Here is a 23,582-nt window from a genome sequence, read left to right as displayed (position 1 = left end):
ACTGAGCTTAAATAATCACACAGGTACTAATTAAAAGATTAAAACAGTAGCAATGACACTGTGGAAACTAACTGAAACTAAACTGAGCTGAAAACAATAACGTGTTCAACTACCTTGAATTATTTCATTTAATTGTTATTTTTACTTAGTTTATTCAATTGCTTTTTGCACTGTTTTAAATTCATTAACCAGGTATGATTTGATTATATAGCATTACTTTGTTTGAGAAGAAGTGACCCCTTTGTTTTGATTACTAATATCTTGTCCCTTTAATTAGATGTTTTACCATCATCATAAAGTAACCTTGCGTCACATGCTTAGTTATGGGGTCAGCTCTGTTGAGGTCCACATTAGCAACCTGAGAAGCATCTGTCCAGTGAAGTTATTGCAACCTCCACCATTCTTTTCTAATGAACCTCTTGAGCCACATTTGCATTTCACTGTCATTAAATGCTACAATTGACTGCATCCTTGATCAGGGCCTACAGATCTGCAGCTGGCTGTGTAAGAGTTTATTATGAGGTGTTTTTGAACATCATCTTCACTGTGTGGTGATAGGGAATACTCAGAGAGCCCTCCAAGCATTGAAACACCAGCTGCACTTTACAGAGCTGTAACAGCAGAGAGCCGTGTTATCATTCTCTGTCTTTATTTTTCAAGGCCGTGTAGTTCATTAAATAAAGCTTCAGTGGGAGTTGAAGAATATTAATGCTGTGCCTCTACCACTTTTATGTGTTTTATTTATATTTCAATGCAGGTAAGAGTTCATGGGATATCGGGCCTGCTGGGATCGCCAAGCCTACCTAATGAGTTTCATCTCTGACCAGTTTATCCAACAGTGAAACACATTAGAATTTCACACTAGCAGTTACCTTCAATGACCCCATTATTCTGAGTACAATCGTGAAGTCTAACTTGCCTTGCTTTTTCAGTTTCCTAGATTTTAGGTGAGCAAAGTGGCAGGCAGGCAGCTCCTTTACTAGCTATAATGCTGCCTTATTGGCCAGCGAGCGTGCTGATTTGTCTCAAGGTGCTAGTGCAGAGCCTTATCATCTTCAAGTTATTAAAGTCCGTTCTGAGGCTGTGCAAAACTCTCAAAGAACTTGGACAGTTAAAAACACTCTTTATGTTTTCAGTGTAACCTCCCTCTCACCCCATCAAAGCTGGGACAGAATCCAGCCCCACTACAAGTCTGAACTGGATAAGCAAAAGAAAGTGAAGGAATATCCTCTCTCTTCATGCTTTTTCATGTATTTTCTCTCTATTTTAAAAAATGAGAGTAGATTAAGTTTGAAATCTAGCTTCCTATTCAGACCCAACTAAATATTTTCCCAGTGAATGTAGAAAAAGAGTGTTTACGTTGAAGCTGCTTTTCTTTTGTCACCTTCTGCTGAGATGAGGAACGTAATTTATGACTGAACTGCTTCACCACTCTGGATAAACCCATTATGTACATCCGTGGAAACACTTCAGCCCCTCTCATCCTGCTACATTGTGCCTCTCTGCAATTACTGCCCTCCAAGTCAACAGGACTGGGGAGCTTCGGAGCTATAAAATGTGCAATAAAATGTGGAAATCATTTTCTGGTTCTTCCTGATGTTTCCTGCACGCCCCTCAGCTTTATGATTTATGTTTTAAAGCACACCCGTATTTGAAAAAGCTGTTTCAAGAGGTTTTCGCATCAATACATGGCACGAAACAGCAGCCGAGCTACTACTGGGTTACCTAAATGCCTCTAATGTAAATTTAAAGCTAAACGAGTCTTGTGAAAATGCTCACGATGAGTGTACTCCTGAGCACTGGAAAGAATCACAAATAATTAAGTGTTTGCTACTCTTCAGTGTATAAATATGGTTATGGAAAAAGTATCAGCGATCAGTGTCCGATCAAATCATCTCACAAAGAAAGGGTAAAGGTTATAAATGATCTTTAATATAATCCTCGGAACAGCGTTCAGTATACAGAACTTGCATTTTTTTTAAAATCAGAAATTAAACTCTAAGCGGAAAATTAGATAAAACAACTACCTCTAATCCCATCACACATTTTTAATAAGAGTCCAAGCTTTCTGTAGGGATAGCCTGCATATTACTCTTTACCATGCGAGTGCACAATAAGCCCGGTGGCTTCTTATGAGCAAACGGATGAAGCTGTGAAATGATTTTGCAAAGTGATAAAGAGACTGCGCAAACAGTGTGACGTCACCATGCGTTCAAGTGATATTGCATCCTGCAATTTCACTTCCATAGCTACTTCATAACGCTTACACACATCTCACATCTTCCCACACCTCATTTATAATCAGCTAATCAGGGATTCTACCAGACAAACTGACTGTACTACAGACTTTGTTAATGTGTCCTCAGAGCACTTATTTTGGTCAGAAAATTAATGGTAATATTGGACACTGCATGCACATTATGGGGGAGAAGAAGGGAGACTTGTTTTCGTCTTTGGTACCACGGGCCTTAACATCTAAGCCCCAAACTCCCCCAGACTGTCCAGTTACTTGATGACTGTTTATTGGTTGGCGTTGGAGTTGCAGTTAAGTTTCTGCTTCCAATTTAGAGAAACTTAAAACACATATCATCTGTTTTTGTAGGAAAATTGAGTTTAAACACCTTTTATTTCATTCCATGCATTTTTTCTATAATTATCCTGATATTAGAATAAATGTTATGATCCCGCTTTGGTCTTTGAGGTGACAATCTTTCTGACAATCCATTTCCCTACATTAGCTTTTGTCACTGAACACAAGCAACGAACGCACTACAACGAAAAAATTTCAGCGTCACATTTCATGTAATTGGTCTCACAGAGTTGCCTTTGTGTGGTTATTGCACATAATAGAACCGGTAAGAAGAACATAAATCTTATAAACTGCAGGAGGTTTCATAAACATCACGATGTGAACTATTGCTATTAATCACAGCCATCTCTGTGCTGAACAGCGAAGCAGATTAGTGATTAGTGATCTGCTCTCCAATCCAGCTGCTTCCCAAAGAGACTGCGAACCTCTTTAGCTACATAATGACATATTTGGCTCTCTGTTCTGTATCCCTGCCTTCTTCCATCCAGGACGTCTCGTACATTCGCCTCTTTTCACTCCTGATCGTGTCATCTTTAATCCGCACTAGTGACGCACACGTGGCTCCAGATGTTCTAAAAGAAATGCTCAGTGCAGAGCGGAGGATTCGCATCTCCTCAAACGTGGCGGGACAGATATGTTTGGATGAGGAAATAAAACCACTGTCCCATACTCTAAAATTTAATATCTCATAAATTTCACTCCTAAGATGATCATGCAACATCCATGTGCCGTTTTCTTTCCCCCATTGCACTTTCAAGCAGCACTCGTCTTGTAGGTTTAAAAAAATAAAACTAAATACAAATAAATAAGAAAAAACAATAAAGATACACTGAAAAGTGCAAATGTACATTTGTTTACAGCATGACATACTCACTGTACAATCATTGGTTATATACTCACATTATTTGAAGTATTATAATAAGGATTACTAAGTAGCATAGTTGGAGTAAGAAATATTTCATAGCAAGTCTATTGGAAAATATTTGCATTGCCGTGTGACTAGGAGAGGCTCTTCTAAACATTGCCATGGTGATGTGTGTGTGTATGTCTGTAATGTACCTCTGCGTGTGTGTGTGTGTGTAAGAGAGAGAAATAGAGAGCCAGTATGTAGATATAAGGTGTAGTGTATGTGCAAACAAGGAAGCAGAGAAAACTCAAATCATTCTAGTTCAGAGGCACAAAAACCGCCCAGCCAGCATTTCAAGTATCTAACATTGTTTTGAACAACACGCATCTGTCAGACATCAGCAAAGCAGAGAGAAAGAGGAGGAAAGGAGGAGGGGACTTCCTTTTTCAGCTCAGGGAGGAGGCAGCTAAAGAGTCATACGAGTGGAAACAAGCATTTCAAAGAACTGTGTCAAAAGAGCGACACTGATTAGACAAACAACACTTTTTCTTCTTCTTCTTCTCCTTTTTTTTTTGCTATTTTTTAGCCATAATATATTCTATTGCACTTCACCTAAAATGCTATTCTGTCTGCGATGAAGACGGCCCACTGCATCAGGCTGCAAACAGCTTACTCGCTTTCACGTGTCGCTCCCAATTCACTCAATGCTTCCCGAGTTGTGGCAGAAGCAAACACGTGCAGGAGCAAGTAAGGAGTCGTTAGGGCCGGATGCGGGGCGAATCCATGTCAGTCTTTGTATAAGACACATTGCTTAACATATTCACAAGCTCTTCATCCGAGGCAAAGTGTCCCATCACTGTGAGCGCTGGGGCAAAAGGCCTGCGAAAATGGTCTCCAGCGAGGAGAGTCATCCACTGGCAGTCGATTTCTGTTCCATAAAGACAAGTCGCCACGTCGTGCATTTTGGTAAGGACACCTGACAAGATTATCCTACAGGAGAGAGAGATGAGCCCCAAAAAAGGCTTCCACTTTTCTGTTGGCAATAACAGAGGATCTGATTTGAAATCACGTTTCAGGGTCATCTTGATGGCTGCTGTTCTTTGTGTCAATTAAGCAGATTCTGTTGTGGGCCTTGAAATACCTTTTAGGCACTGGATTAAGAAGCTCCAAGTTACAAACACTTTCCTGGAGTCACCAAAAAAAGTACATTTTCAAAATTCTCAGCTTAATGAAACATGCGATCTGCTTTTTTGGGGGGTGTTCTGTCCACTCATGGTGCCACTGAGCAATATTTTATTGTATTTATGAAAGGTGATGGTGACCATTACCTGGCATACAGTAACAGTGTGCAGGGAACAACAATTCACAGTTGAAACTTTTCATTTTCTTATCAGTAAACCTTTTCAATCTGTACCATACTGTACAGTTTGAGTAATGGTGCAGCACATACTCGATTGATTTTGAAATGTTGAAACTGAAAAAGAGAGAGGATAGGTTTTCTTACTATCTCACACTTCTGGGATATTCATGAGCATCCATATCCATCAGCACTGTGCCTCTGGACGTCTTAACGCTCTGACTTGACTTTGTAGCGCAGAACCAGGTAAGTGGCGAGTCTGAGGATCAGGAAGAAAACCCCCAGCACCATGAAGTCCACGTAAAGCTTTGCGTCCTCCACATCCAACAGCTGCAAGACCTCCTCTGGCTTTTGAAACTTACACACAGGGTCTGGACATTCAAGCTCAGACCGGTTCATCCCATAAATAGAGAGTATCACCCCCTCAAAGCCATACCTAAAAGTGGGTGATTAAAGAGAGTCAGTGTAGACAGTCAAACCACAGAAACCAATTACTAAAATGAGTTTAGAAAAAGCTTGATTTTCTATTCAACAGCCTTAGAAATTCATTGGTAGCTGACATACCTGACATAGGAAACATAAGAACTCCACTGTAGGTATTTGGGAATGGTGTCAAAATTGACAAAGAAGCCAGAGAAAAGGAGGACAGGTATGGCTGTGACTGGGCCCACAAATGTTGCCACCTGTGGAATGAATTAGCAGCAAAAATCATATGAAAAAGTTAATTTCTTACCTTGTAAGCAGACAAAAGAAAGTATTGTAGTATAGCATTTTAGATCATTATCATTATCCGCTGTTTGCTCACACTGGTCACTTTTTCTATAAAATGCACGCTTGGTGCATCCTTGATGATGCAGCTAAGGAACCTTGATTCAGTTCATCTGGAGACAGCATTTTTCAGTTAGAAGAACATTTATAACTCATCTAAGTGATTTCTTCCATCTCAGCTGACTGCACATTCTCCATATTAACAGTACAGCTGCACAACAATCAGAACCAGCACCACTACCTAACACAAGATCAGCTTCATGATTGTTAATATGCAAATTATCATAACCCTTGCTCAGTGGCCATATGTGCTGTTTACAGAGACTTGGGGAACCGCTGGGAAGCCACATCAAAGGTGGGATGTTGCAGTTTAGTTACCGTATACCTACGGAGTAGGGGGCACTCTTTCAGTGATGAGGATGAGGATCAGCCTAGACATGGAGGAGAGCTGGTTTGAGCAAACGGCCATATGTATAAAAGGAGAGCAACCATGTCTAGATCAAGGAGGGTACCTAAGAGTATCTTCACATTGCTGATTAACTGTCATTTTAATATGCATATTATCCATCCATGTTCTTTTTCCTTTTTTCTTGAGAAGAAGGGAGCGTCTGAAGCCAAGAGGTGGGCCACACCCTGAAGAAGCTACCAGTCTGTTGCAAGGCTGACACACAGATCATTCACACTCACATTTAAACCTATAGTCAATTTAAAATTGCAAGTTAACCTAACCTCACCAACTACATGTCTTTGGACTGTGGGAGGAAGCTGGAGTACCCGGAGAGAAGCCGTGCAGACTTGGGGAGAACATACAAAGACCACACAGAAAGGAGATTCAAACCCAGGACCTTGTTGCTGCAAACCACCATGCCACAACGCTCTCTGAATGTAATGTGCATATTAATGACCACAAACTGAGCTCATGGCTCATTGTTAGGCGATGCTGCTCGTTGTGATTGTTGTGCAGCTGCCTTGTTTATAAGGCTGGGAGATCTGCAGTCAGCTGAGACTGAAGATAACACAACGTCCGGATGAACTGAATCAACTTTCTGCAATATAAAATTTGTTCTGTTACATTGTGGAACTGTCATTATAAGTGCTGCTTTTTTCCCCATTGCATTGCATTACAGATTTTTGAGGACCTTATCATTCATTGTGGCAAACTACAAGTGGTAAGAAGACACTATGCCACTGCGAAGTCTGGGATACTTGTCAGCATCCACGTCAGTGCTGGATAACAAGTTATTTAAAAAATATAATAACCAAGTAATTGCATAACTTTAAAACGTCAGCTAGACACCTTATCAAACTCTGTCAAGAAACCTTTATATAAATACACACAGTATCCACCATTCTGGGATGGCTGTTCGGCAAGATACTAATCACAAGTTGCTCTCTGATGCATCCATTGGACTGTGAATGTTTGACAGAAAGCACTTATGTAGAAAAAGCATTTTTAAAAAGTGAATTAGGTGAGTTGTATAAAGCACTGAGTGTCTCAGGCAGAGTAGATAAGTGTTATATAAGATCCAGTCCTTTTACCATTCTCTTTATTTACATGTTGCATACATGTTATGTTTTTTATTGAACAAATGTCAAAATAAAAACTGAAACAGTGTGGTTTATTAACCAACTATCTGCAGAAATGTATTAACAATGCATCCAGTGTAACTTTGCCTCACCAACAACAGAAGCCTTCACAGAAGGTCACAGTAACATCAAGCGTGCCTACAGAGCAACACCCCTCCCCCACCTAGGACAATCTGACCACCTCTATCTGCTCCTCATCCCTGCCTGCATTCCCCTCAGGAAATAAACCCCTCGAAGCACCCATGTCATTAAAACATGGCCAGATGATGCTCTGTTTTGATCTGAAAGACTGGTCAATCTTTGAACAGAAGGACCTGGAAACCTCCACTCAGTCTGTCCTTTTCTACATTAAATGCTGTGTAGAGAATGTGACATCCAGGTTTTTCCTAACTGAAAACCTTAGATAACGAGTGAAGTACAGGCTCTGTTCATGACTCATAACTCAGCCTTCAGGCTGAGGGACATTTCCCTGTTCTGCACTGCCAGCGCCAACCTGAGGAATGGCATTAAATGGGCCAAGGAGGCCTGCAGGAGGTGGATAGAGGGCTTCTTCACCACCACCAACACCCAGCAGTTGTGGAGAGGTATCCAAACTTTCAGTAACTACAAAGGACAGAGCCCCACAACCCCCGACAGCAGCCTCAAACTCACAGGGGAGCACAACACCTTCTTTGCTCAGCTTGAAACCACCCCTCCCCTGGGAAATTCTGAGGAAGAATAACGTGGACCAGAAGCTGCTGCTGGCCTTTTACCGCTCCTCAGTGGAGAGCGTGCTCTCATAGTGCCTGGGTGTTTGGTCCTTAGGAGCCACAACTGAGAATAGAAAGGCTGTGCAGAGGGTAATTAACACTGCCCAAAAAACCATTGGCTGCACTTTGCCACTCCTGGAGACCATTGCCAGATCCTCCTGTCTCAGGAACCAGAGCCATCACAGGTGACCCCTTGCACCCCGCCCACCACCTGTTTGACCCGCTGCCCTCTGGTTGGCACCTCAGGTCGATTAGGTCCTACACCTCCAGACTCATTAACAGCTTCTTTACTTTGCACTACCTCTGAGCACTTTGCAACTATTTTGTTCTCCATTGTATGCCTTTTATCTTATCTTGTATATATCTATCTTGACTTTCTGTTTTCTCCTGTTTGCAGTTTATTCCTACTGTCTACTATTTAGTGAGTGGAGAGGAGCACCTACAATTTCATTGTACATGTACAATGACAATAAAGGGCTATTCTATTCTATTCTATTCTATTCTATTCTAAAAACCCAACCCTCACACCTTCCACTTTTAAACAAAGCTATCATTCCTAAATGCAGACTTGCCAGAATAAACAAAGCCAGTTTACCAAAAACACAGAAAATTTCGTTAATAAAAATTTTGGATTGCAGGGATACTTTTTTGATAAAAGGTGACCACCTCCACCTACGTTAAACAATAAATGATTACAACACCTCATCTGACACACACAATCTCTTGTTGTGTGCTACATGTGAAAAAGTGCCATTTAATGCCAAGATGTTCGCAGCATTGTTCAGAGTAAATGTATGACTAAAACCACCCACTGTAGTAACAACTCTGCTGTGTGAGCCCATTCGATTTATTTCAAACAGTAGAGACAGTCCAGCAGCGAAAAAAGCAAAATCTGACACACAAACATCTTTTTCTTTACTGAAATTCAGTCAGTGCACTACAGGCCCATTTTTACATATTCAAGCATTTATAATATAGCCCATAACTAAGGGTATAATTCCCCTGTAATTAAATGAAATTTCATTGTATTTTATTTGAAATTTCAATGTATTATATTTACCTACAAATACTTAGGCAGGGACACTAGAATAAGGAGGTAACAACTCCGGTTTTTACAGGAAACAAAGAAATAATTACATTTTAAGTAATTTTAAGTAATGTGTAAGTAATTTTAGATTGTGTATCAGTAGGTTTAAGTACTGCATAACTTCAGGTACCATACAGGAAAGAACAAATAATTACATTTTAAGTAATTTTAAGTTGTGCATAAGTTTGGGTTATTTTACAGAAAAGAAGACACAACTTACACTGTAAGCAACTTTAAATATTGTGTAATTTCTTGGTAATTTTGCAAAAAAAAAAAAAAAAAGAAGCAATATTTCCCCATCTTAAATAGTACATGTACTTGTGTACTTTTGCTTATGTACTTTTTGGGGTGCACCAAGCTACTTATTATGAAGTAGCTTAACTTTGCCTCTATCATTATAAAACCACATGGGTGCATTTATTTTTTCTTGTACGTTGTTGGGAGAGAACACTCCATTACTTACCTGCAGAGATGTTGATGCAGCTCCTATAAGCAGACCCAGCGACTGCGCCACCAGCGCTGTGGATGTAGACAAGGCCATAAAGAGCAGGTAGCGACCCACCTCTGCAGGTTGTTCTGTCATCCAGTACACTATACTACAGTACATAATTGGACAAATCACCTGTGAAGCACATTTTTAATGCAATTAGTTTAAACTGTACTCCACGCATGCACAAAATACGAAGTGTTCAAAAAGCAAAACACTACCTGGAACGGTATGTCAGCCATGGTTTTGGCCAAGTAATAGGCCTTCAGGCTGTACCAGTAGTTAAGATGTTCTCTCACAAACACAGACATCTCTAGAGGAACTGTGGAACAACAGCGGCATTTAAAGACTTTCCACTTGTAACAGACAAACAACTTCCACTCTCTGCATAGAAGACAAGTCTTACAGGTTAGCACTGTGGGCATCAGGGCAGCAAACATGAGGAAAAGCATAGAGAAGAAGAGGAAGCCAGTGTTGTTGAAAACCTTGCTGGCATCATTTCCAATTTTGAGATAGAGCAGGCCAATGAGTACTCCAATGGACAGATGGGACATCACCCTAAGGTGGGTCAGCACCTTGAGAAAAAAAAGAAATAAAACTCAAAAGTCTGTAACTCATGACAAGAATAAAAACAAAGTTTAAGTGAATTTTAATTGATAAAATCTGGAGATATTTATAGAGTAAATACTATACCGTATCTCTGCATATTGTAATGAAGGTTCTTTTGAAGAGGATGCAAAACTGTGTGAATGTACTGGTGGCGAAGCTATGCTTCTCAAGTGTTCCTGTGTCCTGTGCAAAATTAGAAATAATAGAGTACTCATATCAGTTAAAATGATAACATGTAGCATTATTTCTTGGTGTATTTTAAACAAGAGTGTTTCTGTCTAGTGGCAGAGACACTTGCAGCTTACTTACTGTCTATAACTTGTTTTGTTTTACAAAAATGAAATTGAAAACTATGACGATAAGGATATCTCTATTCAACTCCACAGGGAAACATGTTCTCTCTAATTATTATTACTAGGAGGAGCAGTATCAGGATGCAGCAGCACCCAGGGGCCAGCTCTTCATGTAGGCCACTGCTTTGGTCAAGGGCACAGTGACAGCAGAATTAACCCAGTGTGCTTTCATGAAGAAACCAAAGTAAGCTCGAAGCGTGAGGAGTGGTCGCAAACTCCACACGGACCAGGTTCAAACTCAAAACTCCACTTCCTGTGCAGATCTAAGCTAAATCCACACTAGCTGTAGTTTTATTTAAAGGACAGATACAAAAGTGGTGTTTGTCTTCTGGCTCAATCAGAATCAGAAGGGTAATAAGTGCATAACAAAGAATAACAGAGAAAATCAATGACCTCACTGCGCTTAAAGGAAGCAGCAGGGCAAAACTGCAGTATGCATTAAACAGGAGTAACCGTAAAGCAGTGGGTGGTTTACAGTCACGGTTCTAGCATTTTTGCTGATGCTCTTATTAAGTTATTATATTATAGGGCTGAGAAAGACATAGTGAGAAGACAGCTTATAGAGACTAATGAGACGGATCAGTGGAGTAGGGATGAAAAAATTGTACCATTTAAAAGGTATTACTGTGAATAGGAAATAGGAAAGGTCTATTTTTTATTTATTTTGTTGCCTCAATTTTTAGCTACTGATTATATTTTTTATTGGCTGTCATAGCAGCATTTTTAAGGTTCCCATTCAGCTGTGAGCAATTTGAGTATCTGTGGTGAAATACAACCCCAGTAAGTACAGCACTACTACTTTTTATAAAGGTATCGTTTATCATTTCTATTATATGGTGGCTTTGTAGTTTAGAAATATGTTGCCTGCATCTAATTGTTAATAGAAGTAGACAACAATAACGAACGTGGTTAATTCCAGGAAAACCAGAGACAACAAAAAGCAAGATTTGATCAATTTTCCTAATAAATGAACAATTCTTTAAAATGAGTAAAGTCTGGTACTTTCAGGGGTTTAATAATGTTAAATACCAGACACACAGGGTGTGTGTGATGTGTTAAAGCGCTGATATCACTTACACTGTGACACTGTGAGGGACAAGAGGAGTCAGTTTTGTCCCTCGAGTTCTTCTTGCCCTCCTCTGAGCACAGTCCGCCCTGGACTGCGTCAAACAGCACTGGGTTCAGGTCTCCGTACTCCCCCGATGCCACCTCAATGACTGGGAATAGAGAGGACAAGCTAATGAGAACGATGCATAACATATAAAAAGTTATGCATGGATATACACTTGTAATCAACTCACTGAAATCAGCTGGATTATGATATGTCGGGCAGTGGAGACCCAGGTTCTTCAGATAAGGGATGAGGTAAGGGACTGTGCCCTTGTATATGCACTGACCCTGACTGAGGATGTACAGCTGGTGAATAAGAACACATGTACAGAGTAATCAACATAGTTTTGAACACAATGGCTCCGTGAATAATGCATCGACAACTGACAAAACAACAGGGCCGGGTATCGACTGCCACACAGCTTCAGCTGCATGAAACAAACCCTGCAAGCATGTAGTGTCTAGGTCTGAGCTGCAGCTAATGGGTGGTGAGGCATGCCCAGGAGAAAGAGCACTCAAGTTACCTTATCAAACATCTCAAAGAGCTTGGCACTGGGCTGATGAATGGTACAGATGATTGTCCGTCCTCCCTGAGCCAAGGACTTCATGAGGGAAACGACCTGGAAGCAGGACGCGCTGTCCAGACCACTTGGATGGGACACGCAAAGAAAGATGCACTATTTAGACTGCATTTCAGCTGAAATCACACAGAGTTAATCCAGATGAGTGTTGTCCTACCTGGTGGGCTCATCAAAGAACATGACAGGTGGATTGTTAACCAGTTCCAGGGCAATGGCCAGTCTTTTACACTGGCCCCCAGAGAGAGAGATGGTACGTGTCTGAGCACACTCCTGAAGGCCCAGAGCGGTCAGGATCTCGTCCACCTTCAACCCAAACAAAGAGAAGTGTTGGAACGCCACGGCGCGCTTACTCAAAGCTAAAAATAGAGGTGTGCAATATGAAAGAGATTTAACTTCAAAGCCAAATATGGATGTATGCTGTGATGTGCAGCAGAAGGATTTCACTGCAGACAAGACAGTGGTCATCAACTGCAGCTGCACATCAGCATACAGTGTTTTGCTGCCTTCAGTGTTGTTTGATGTGGATCAGACAAGTATTCTGGCTCCAATGTGATAATGTGGCTTGGGTTAGCTGTGTTAATATAAGGCAGGGATGTCAAACCTATTTTGCATCACGGGCCACAGCCCACTTTAATGTTACTTTGGCCAGACCAGTTAAACCCACCTTTCTGTCACTGTACAGAAGAAGCAGAAAATTTCTTTTTAAAAATATTTTACTGAAAATAAAAATTCTATAGTAGGTAACTGTTTATCTATTACTTAATTACTTAATTATTTGTAATTTGAACAAGGGTGGGAAGTCATTATTTGTAAGAAAAGCTGTCAAACTTATGAAATACAATTAAAAGTCCAAAATTTATGCCTTCCTTAACATTTTCCAAAGCAGTCCAGGGGGCCGGACAGGAGTTTTTGTTTGGACGATTCTGGTCCCTGGACCTTACCTTTGGCACCCCTGCTATAGGTCATTGATTTCCATTATATCAGGCAACTATTAGGTTGACCTCCTCTGTCTTGTCTGTGCCCTGCTTCTCTAAATAGCATAATATAAATTCTTATTAGACAACTGTTTCAGGTTAAAGTGGTGACTTAAAAGTCCCCCAAAATTAAAATGATCAAAAAGTAAGACTCCTCATTTTTTTTGCAGTTTTACCCCAAATTACCTCAGAAACATTTGTATTAATGGCAAGCAAAACTCTCTGCAGCTAGACACATTTCTATTCATTTCCACACCCCTAACATCAGCAACCGCTTCTGCACGTAATGCAGAAATACCATCAGTAAGTTCAGACTTACAAGCTCCTTTTTGACCTGCATGCTCTCATTCAGTTTCAGATTGGCGGAAACCTGAAAGACAGACAGAACTCAGCTGTCATTGCTGAACTAGGATTCAATGAGAAGTTAAGATTTTACTTTTTTAATGACCTCACCATCATGGCCTCCCTCGCAGTGAGGTGTGGCAGCAGCATATCATCTTGCATGATGTAGCAGGACATTTTCCTGAAAGTCCTCAAATCCCTCGGTCGGCCGTTCACCAGTATTGTACCTTTCATGCCGGTCTCCCTGTTTTTAAACACAGTACCAGCTTCTGAGCATGAGAGAGACCTCTTCATGTGCATATCATTCAATCTTCCATTTCCACATCTGCAATAACTCCAAGTGCAGGGCTCACCTGTACCCCGCCAAAATATTCATCAGTGTGGACTTTCCGGCTCCAGAAGGCCCCATGATACCAATCAGCTCTCTGCTGTTAAATCTTCCTGACAGACACTTCAGGAGGGCTTTATAACCTGACAACAACAAAAAAAAGCTGAGTTATTTATAATCATGTGATTAATTTCACCAGTTATTCTTATAAGCATTACTTCAAAGTTAACACTCATGGTTTTAGGCCAAATGTTATAAGGTCTAATGTGAGCGTTTCTTCCTTTGGATTCAAATTGAACTCTTTCACTTATTCATTTAATCTTTTATTTATTCATTTTTTTAATGTGGCCCTGAAATGATACGGAAAGACGATGAGAACGAGAAGTACAAGAACTGTGTGGAAAAAAAAGAGTAACGATGGAAAAATAAAACTGAATGCTCCTGATCTGATAAACAGCTCGTTCAAAGTGTTTAGAGCGGGAGTACTGCACTTTATTACCTTTGCCAACGAGGTTGTGTTTTTCACAGCGTTCACGTGTCAGTTTGTCTGTAAACAAAGTTTTGATTAAATTCTGATAAAACTTTGTAGGAGTGCAGAGTAGGGTGATATTAACAGCCCATTAAAAACTGGCTTACATCCACCAAGTCTTCAAGGTCAACTTAAAGATTTATTGGTTAAAAAAAAAAACAAAACCTTTTAAAAGTAGCCTAAAAAGTATTAAATATGCCACATTTGACCTCTGACCTCAATAGATTGATCTGAAGGTCAAAGTGATAATAATGCTATATAGTTATATATAGCTTTATATGTTTCTTCCTGACATTATTTGTACTGACAACATATAGGCATATAAGGAATAACACATTGGGATTCTAGCTATCATGTTACTTTCGACCTCTGACCTCTTCAAAGTCAAATAAGGTCAAACTTTCATAAAATGTCTTCATCTTTAAAACTACGCTTACATTTCTGCTGCCTTTATTTGTATTGGCAATATTTAGGAAATGACACTAAATATCGCATTATAGTTTGCATCCAAATATCATGTCACATTTGACCTCTGACCTCACGTTTACGTGTCACATCTGCCTTTCTTTCAAACTGACCCCAAATACATTATATCTTTAAAGAAAGTGTTAAGAGACAGAGGATGAGCTGCTTAGTTCATTAGAAATACACTGCGATATAAAATATAATCAGCTCAAGTTATTCATGTCCAGTTATTGACAAATAACTTACTTTATTTAGTAGTAATTCACTTGGAATGCATGTTCACATTTACTGTATCGTCAAAAATAAAAATAACTATGTCAAGTAGTTTCAACAGGACACTTTCCATTTAGTTTAATGCACTACACAAAACAAAAAGAATATTTATGAAATATAACAATGTAACATTGTTCCCCTATAGCTGGCTTTGTGGAGGTCTGCGCTCCTCTTGTTGAATGTATGTGTTACCACCCTCAGGCTTTACAACAGACAAAAGCATGAAATGAACTCTTATATCCTGTGTTGGAATGTAAAGTGCTACGACCCATCCGCTTGGTCATTTTTAAACTACTTGTTAAAAAAAAACTTTTCAGCCTCCCGACAGTGTAACAGTGAAACAGGCAGTTTTGTGTCTCATGTTGGAACGGACTCAGTTCACTGATTTTAGAAGAGCTTCAACAGACGGTTATGCAGGTAGAAAGCCTATTTTCACTCCACCACTTAAAGTCCCAGACGATAAATACCACTTTTAAGCAGAACTAAGAGTCCTGTCAGTCACAGTGCAGAGGTATTGGCCATGGCATCCCCACCACCCAGCAAAGGGAGTCTTATTGTAAATTAGAGATGCACTTGCTGTTAGAAGTGACTTCTTAAGTGAAGTTGGCATACAGAATGAAGCTTGAACTGCAGTTAGAGGGGGCTAGGGTTCGGGCGCGAGACAAAGGAAACCAAGTTTATTTGTTTAGCACAAAGACAGTTTCAACTGCTCTGTGTAATGCGTTAAAATGCTTAAAAGAAAGATGAACAATAAAAGGCTAATTCAAGAAAAGAAAACCTTTAAATGCAAAAGATATGAAAACAAAATGTTCCAAAAGATTAAGCACAAAATTAAAAAATACCAAAAACTGAAAACTCATAAATATTACTCATAAGCGGGAAAGAAAAAAGAAATTTAGCTTAGTTTTAAAAAAACACTATAGTTCAGACATATCCAGGCTCTCAGAGTCTCTGAGACCTGCAGGGGGTTTGGAGTGTGCATATTAAAGCAGTAATCTAAGATGATGATGCCCTCACTAGCACCAACAGATGAACCACAGTCATTACTCCCATGCAGCGGTTTTAACAAACGGTTGCTTTGGTGTGGCTTGCAAATGAAGATGACTCCAGTTTTAATGATGAACTTCTCTAACCTTTGCAGTTCTCCAGGCACAATGGGAACAGCAAAAACAACCAGCTTAAGAGCTGACAGAAAACCTGAAATCTTTTTGAAATCGAATGTCAAAAGGAGCTTTAAGTACCCTGGCTTTTGACGCATGTCTCCCTCGCCTTACCCATTTCTCCAGTGTCCGTATGGACACATTTTCCTGTCTTGAGCTGTGTAATTAGGGTCTCAGCAGCACAGCTGCCAGCCTTCTGAGTTAAATAGCCTAAAAGTAGTGCCCCCTCCTCCTTTCAGTGCTATAACATCAGACAGCCTCCACTCAGACAGCAGAGCTGCTTGCTGCCAGAGAAGCAGTGATGCCATGGCATGTGGTGCATACTGATGATCTAACCTGATGCTACAAGCCGTGGACGATAATGGCCTTATCTGTGTGGGTTTGCAGGGACATAACCCAGTGCCATGAGAGCCATAGATTATGTGGCTCACCTCACTGTTCCCTGCTCTATTCAGTGAGTGACTAAAGCCTGATCTCATGGACAAAGTCAAAGAAGGGGAATAGCATCAGGTGTGGTCATCACATGTCTAAAGTGAAAGAAAATTATTAGATCTTTCCCAACAAACCTTCTTCTTTTTTCCCTTCACACTTGGAGTTTACTGTTTGTTCACTGGTATCTATTTCATCTAATTTCATTCTATCCTTAAAGGAAGTGTCTGCTAAAATACTACCTGGTTGGGGGGAAAAAACACAATCCATCACAACAGACTGAAAAAAGAAAGAATACTTCACCGCTTTGCACGTCTACAACATTTTTATACATTTGATGCACAAAAATGATTTCTTTAAAAAAGCAGCAAAACCAGAGACACAACCCTTTTTTTGCATGCATTCCTCTTCTCTGTCAAAACCCGATGTCTAGGCTGTCCTCCACACAGCTGACACTTCAGTCAGAGACGTGGGTGTGCTATAGGCTACTGGTGAGAGCCAATGCATCATGGAGCCACGGGCCTCAATAAGAGATGAAGAGCGAGTGATAGAAGTGTAAGTTCTTTCTCACTTCACAGCCTCATTTTCAGCCTGGCTGTTTAACGGAAGAAACAGCTCTGTTAAACTGAAGGGATCAGAATATTTAATAGATAATATCCAGCCTTCGTACGGCAAACAAACAGAGTGGCTCCCAGTTTACCTTCATTTGATCATGCAGACGTCATGTAGAGATTTTATTTTCATATTTGATCAATGCTAATGAAAATTATCCATAATCTTTCTGCAAGACAATGTCAGTGATGAAGCAGGATGCATGATTTCCATCACAGAGTCTCAGAACTGAGCATCTATGCTCCATTTTGAGCATGAACCACTCCTTTTACAGATTTGAGATTAGCCCTAAAAGGATAATGGTACGGGAAGTGCAGCATTCAATGAATAAGCTGCAAATATAACAAAAAAATAAATAAAAGCAACCCTCCTTTGTCTACTAACCAGATGATCAGTGCAGGTGCAATGAGCAACTCACAGTAAATCGCCTGGGGGCATGTAAACATTTCCCACTCTCCCTTCCTCCCTCCCTCCCCTTTTAAGTATGAGCTAGTGTTTCACCAGTTATCTCCCTCGGGAGGAAAATATCCTCAACATGAAAGCGGGTCACAGTAGCTTCATCCTAGCAGCGATAAATAACTGGCCTCACGACAAAAGGGCCCACAATAACAATAACACAGACAGAGGACGGCTCATGCATTACCTTCCTCCACTGACTTACAGTAAACAGAAACTACGTTCACTGCATTACAAGTTCTTCTGCTTCCTGCTCATCACAGAGATTTTCAGAGGTGATTCACAAGCAGTGTGTCGCTAACGTGTGTTTTTTACTTGATATAAACGCACACAGCAGATCAGCAGTTCTAAGCTCTGTGCTGTTACACTGTCTTTGCAGCTTTGATCAGAGAGGAGCAGCTCTGAGCTTAGCTGGGTAAATGAGGCACAAACACAGACAAGCCCCTCAGAATAAACTCCAGCACAGGTGAAATTAGAAAGTTAGGTGTGGCTTGCTGGTTAAAACAAATGGGCAGGATGGGCCCAGTATGAGGCGTGATCAGAGGTTCAGCGAGTTTGGACAGAGGGTAAAATGACAAGGAGAACCTCTTTATGAATGGAGCCACTTAATTTGCAAAAGCTGATGGAGAAACACTTTCTGTTCACACATCATCAGGCTGATGAGCTGAGGCAGGCACCCCGATGAGAAAACAGAAGCAAACCAGGGGCTGATTTTAATAAACTAGCCTCCAAAAAACATGGGCTTCAATGGACAAAGCAACGCTGGATTATTGATCCAAGCTAGAGGTACCCTCGCTGTTCCTCTTCGCTCCTTGTTGATACTCTCCACGAATTCAGGTTTCACAATACTCCTCTGCCAGGCTTTCATAATGCGCATCAATATTACAAAAGACTGAAAATAGCACAACCTGCAATGCATCATGTAGAGGCTTTCCTAGGGTAACATGTGCCTAGTGTAAATAAAGGATTCCTCTGAAGCACCCTTTATCCTCACATTCCCCCATCCTTTTGAGCATATAGAGCATTAAAAAAAGCAGCTAAACCGAACAGTTTGCGGAGGGTGGTTTATTTGACGAGTCGACTGAAGGCTGGAGGCTCATCAGCAACAAGGGCGTTGAGTTTAAGCGCTGTTTGTATTTCACAAGCTCAAGCTCAACAGCTCAATCATGGGCTTGACTCGCCATCGCCACAAAAGAGACGCAAGCAGCGTGCCAACCTGCAAGTGTAAATTATTTACTATGTCTAAACTGTGCTGAGCGCAGCAAAGCTTGCAGGCACACTGGCTGCTACAACATGGTGGAGGTCTGTGAGTGTGAGTGTGTGTGTGTGTAGTGGGCTGGGATATATGTGGCAGAATAATGGAGAAAGGTAACAGAAAATAACAACAACAAGAAAAAATTGTTTTTCTTAAATGTCACAAAGGCTTTTAAAGGCCTCCTCGTATTGATCGCCATTGGTAATGTTTGCTTGCTCATCCATCATGGTTACTGTGTGAATTAAGCATTGCCCGTACCTCTCCTCCTCCACCACGGACCCTCCCGGATGGTGTACGAAAGCTCATTGAACTCCAGGTCCACAGCGGAGCGGCGTGGGAGGTGGGAGAAGCGTTGGGCCTCAGTGATGTGGTTCTCCACTTTCTTCAGGTGGGTGAGCAGCGGCGCCTCCTGAGGCGCTCCGCCATGAAGTTTGGTCTCCTCCATGGGGATGCTGACCGAGCCCTGCTCGATCGTCTTCTCAGCCATGCTGAAAGGCTGCAGGGGAGGGCGAGAGGGAGACGTGTCAGTCTCTGCTTCAAAAGCAATGGCGTCTCGTATCTCTGGTTTTATACAGGTTATGAAGTGTAGCTCCCCTGATAAATGAACCAAAGCAAGCTTCGTTAATCACAAAGTATAGCTGACAGAGATAGTTTTTGTGTCACGTGCTAGATGTAGTTAGAAATAAAAGACACCATAATAAACCAGATTAATTCAAACTTTAGCCGGTAAACGGCACTATGCACGCAGCAGCTCTAATTCATTTGAAGTATTTCTACATAGTGAACAAACTGATAGACTTTTGTAGGCTCAGCAGAGGTGAGTGCGTAAGGGTGTGTTCCAGGAATGGTTTTAGTTTAACTGGAGACATCATCCTAAAACTAGGTGCCGGACATGATCTGATTACAGTTTATTCTATGGACTGGCTGTTTTAAGGGAATGAGATTCAGAGCGTGAGGAGCTGGGATCTGGTTTCAGTCCTGCAGCACACTTGCAGTTCTGCTGATTCACACAAATTCACCCCGAGTCAAAGCAGCCTGTTGGAAGTGTAAACAAAATTATAACACAGTTATTTCATTAATCATTAATGATAGTCAATAGGTTTTGACACACATAAATTACTATTAGAACTAAGTTTAATTAACTCGGGGGATAACGGGCCTAATTCAGACAGCTTAAGGAATTAATTGAGTGGCCTGGTTTTGACCAGTACGAGTTTTTTTTATTAAGAACCTTTAAATGAACTACGTGGATGTTACACATCAACATAAACATATTAAAGTACTATTGTGTGAGTGAATGATGTAGGCCCAAAGTCCTGACTCTAAGTAACTTGATCACATGTAATGTTATTACATAAGTACAAAAACTTAAATTGGAATCTGGGCAAATGAAATTTACTTGATTCATGTTACACCAAACATATTGGTGCATTGGTGAAAAAATGGTATAGATGCATTTGATCAATAATGTCTGTGTTTAAGCAGCAGGCTTATATCAAATTTTGTGTGATATTGTCCAAAACTGTGGAACTTGCTTACTGGCATGTCCTTCATAGTAATGTGGAGACTACTATCTGTATGTTCACAGATTGCTCTGACTTAGTGGGTCGTATGTATATTTAACAAGCTACTATTTACATACTATTTATACTATTTATAATCATCTTTCTTATAATATAAAAGTCTTGTATGTGTCTAATTTTAAGAGAACAAAACTAATGCATAAAATTACAAAATTACATCCAAATAATTTTGAAAAAGAAAAACCTAGTTATGCAAGTCTGAAATGACCATAATAATAATATAATAACAGTAATAATAATAATATGATTATGTCTTTAGGACAGTTTTAGCCATTGTGGACAGATACAAATAAACAGGATATTGCAATGCATGCAATATACACATACACAAACCACGCCAGATCATCCACTTAGCCATGTCCAAGTGTGATCATTGCAGGTACCACTGACGATTATTACACGACACCAATCAGATCACATATACTACTGAAATTTGGGATGGATGTAAAAGTATATCAGAAAACATTTGTGGGATGCGTATTTGCAAATCCAAACTGTTTAAGCGATTACTGTAAAGGCTACAAACGTCTGCTGCTGTCATGCAAGCCTTGCAGTGCTTGCAGTAGTACTCTGAGTCAGTGTCTGCCACTGATGACCTACTGTATGTGTAATAAAATATCCTCAGATAAAGGAGGGCCAGTGATGAAGATTGACCAAGGCTTCTATTGATCATCCTCCCATTAGTGACTTTCCATTACAAGCCTGCATATAAGCGTTGTAAAACCCTGACAGACTTTAATGGCCTCTCAGTCAGAGGAAGGCCTCAGTGTTTCACCATGTGCGGCCCTAAAGACAGGACACATGAGCTCAGACAGCCATAGAAGAAGTCTCCTATACAGGGGGATGAAATATGGTTATCACTATAATGTATAGCAGTGCAATATGCACTGATTCTGCGCCCTGCAGAGACTTGCCATTGGTGGTGAGGGATGCTCACATCTCTCCAAAAAGCACCTGTTAACAGTAAAAGGGTGAAAGCCAGATACAGTATTTAGCAGAAGTGACTTTTTTAAGTAGATGAGTCATACATTAGTATGATCTGAGGACATTCTTGCAGTAAAAGTGGCTTCACTGGTCATTTCTAAATATGTAGTGTGTTTCATTGCACATGCACGCGCATACACGCAAAACATTTCACATACTTGTGTTGAAATGACCAGGTGAGCAGCTCAGCCCTGGTTTCCCTCCGGGTGAGAGCAACAGTGCTCAGTTGATCCCTTCAGGCAAATCAGCCCAGTCCTTCCACATCAGAAGGTCTCCCAAATAGTCCCAGCCCAGCAAAAAAAATCAAAAAAGAAATAATAAAAAGAAATAGATGAAGATGATCACTACGAGCCACAGTCAAGCAAAAATCAGCGGGGCAGTGAAGGACCGAGCTGTGTTCCCCTTATCAATATCACTCGGGGTGCGGCGCACATCATCCCGCATCAACTACAGCAATCCCTGAGATTAAGATCATGTCCGGCCTCAGACTATGACTGCATCCCGGAGAATCGTCAGGGGAGCGGGAAGACTGTCATGTTTTCCCTCGCTGAGATTGTTCCTTTCATGAAATCCGTCCGTCCCGAACTCGCATCCAAACGGCCTGTACTCACACACATCCCCCGCAGCGGTGTGGACGCCAATCCTCAGTCGGTGACATCTGGAATCACACACACAGACACACACACTAAACCAAGCAAACAGCGCTGCAGATGCTTCAGCAGCATCAGCTGCAGCCCGACAGAGCAGCCGCCGTTATCCTCTCGCCGGTTAGTGCGTCTGTGTGGTGCGCACGCCGGTCTGGGATGCAGGGCGTTGCTGGCAAGATGCTAGTGGAGGAAACAGTGTTTTGTTTTTTTGACAGATCAAATCGTCATCCCGACCTGGTGTTTTTTAATGAATTGGAAATAAAACCTGTGAACAATAATCGACAGCAGGGCTGATCGATAATAAGCACATTTCCGAAACATTTTAAGAATACTGGGGGGATTTAAAGCTGGGACACTGAACTTAAACTGGGAACTCATAAACAGTTAATTGAATATATTCATATCGCTGTGACTGCTAGAGCCTTCTTGATTAAATTGGCCTCTGTGACCGCAATTTAAACATGTTTTTGTGCTGATTTCTGCTCTGTGGTTATTTGGGGCTGTCTCTTGCTGGGGTAACGTACAATATACAGCCTGTATATGCATAGATGTGCTAAGTGTATACATCCAATGCTGATACATATGATAAAGTCTGGCTCCATCGCTGTAAACATGAGGCCCCTCTGTCTCTTTAAAGGCCGCACCTGCGCAGCTGCCTGGTGCTGATGCTGCAGTGCCCGGGTTATTTTCGGTAAAACAGACGGGGTTACTCGCGTTCAAGCGGGCCCTACATGCCTTACATCACCCCTGAGAGGAAATCAAAACCATTTTTAGCCAATCGCACCTGCCTCTTAATCAGACTAACTTAAAACGAGCTCTCACTCTCTGGTGGCCAGACGAGCAATTTCAGCAAACCAGCCTATTACTCTCTTTCTCAGCCAGACTCATTTTGCTAAGAGGAGGGACCATATTGTTTTTTTCAGACGGTAAGGTTTAGACCTAAATCAGCAGGTTTAAACTTTGGTTCTTTTAATTGAATTCTCTGTAGATCATCCTTGGTGTGATGGGGGATAAGTCAGTTCACAAAATAAAGGTGAACCTGCCGTTTTTAGTTCTATATTGATGTTTTGTGCCCCCATAACCAGGTTCGTCTGATAAGACTTGGGTCACATTTAGTTCACTTACATTTATTATTCTACTGTCAAGATTAAAAAAAAGAAAAAAGAAAGAAAAATTTGTTTGCGTAACATAATATTTGTCTTTAGGGAAAGAGATATTCTCCCACCCATCTGAAAGAAAAACCCACAGCCACAGGACAGATCATGAATCATCTAGTGTAACCTCCGAGATAACAGTGTTTCTGTATTTATAAAGCACACATTAACCATCATTGATTGTCACATAAAAGCACTTCTGTGTTAGTTTTAAGTTTCAGGATGTGAATGTGAATGTTTAACCTCAACAAAGGTATGTGAGAGTG

The 23,582-nt window shown here is 40.8% G+C and overlaps 1 protein-coding gene across 1 annotated transcript; it reads right to left on the bottom strand.

Moving 5' to 3' along the window:
- Nucleotides 1–1,912: 1,912 nt before the first annotated feature.
- abcg4a (ATP-binding cassette, sub-family G (WHITE), member 4a) lies at nt 1,913–22,360 on the bottom strand. The gene is made up of 15 exons (XM_085470025.1): nt 21,674–22,360; nt 19,207–19,444; nt 13,795–13,912; nt 13,553–13,685; nt 13,419–13,469; nt 12,283–12,428; nt 12,069–12,192; nt 11,736–11,850; nt 11,512–11,651; nt 10,166–10,264; nt 9,879–10,047; nt 9,694–9,794; nt 9,449–9,607; nt 5,359–5,477; nt 1,913–5,230 (listed from the first exon to the last, which is right to left on the bottom strand). Exons 2-15 carry the CDS (start codon nt 19,433–19,435, stop codon nt 5,005–5,007), a joined length of 1,929 nt encoding a protein of 642 aa, XP_085326151.1. The 5' UTR covers nt 19,436–19,444; nt 21,674–22,360; the 3' UTR covers nt 1,913–5,004.
- Nucleotides 22,361–23,582: the final 1,222 nt, after the last annotated feature.

Source organism: Copadichromis virginalis, linkage group LG10 (assembly GCF_057382275.1).
Source record: "Copadichromis virginalis isolate Kocher_CV1m ecotype Utaka linkage group LG10, C_Virginalis_male_GT1.1, whole genome shotgun sequence".
Lineage (NCBI taxonomy): Eukaryota > Metazoa > Chordata > Actinopteri > Cichliformes > Cichlidae > Copadichromis > Copadichromis virginalis.
The sequence above is the reverse complement of the archived record's forward strand: the minus strand, read 5'-3'. Positions and strand labels throughout refer to the sequence as shown.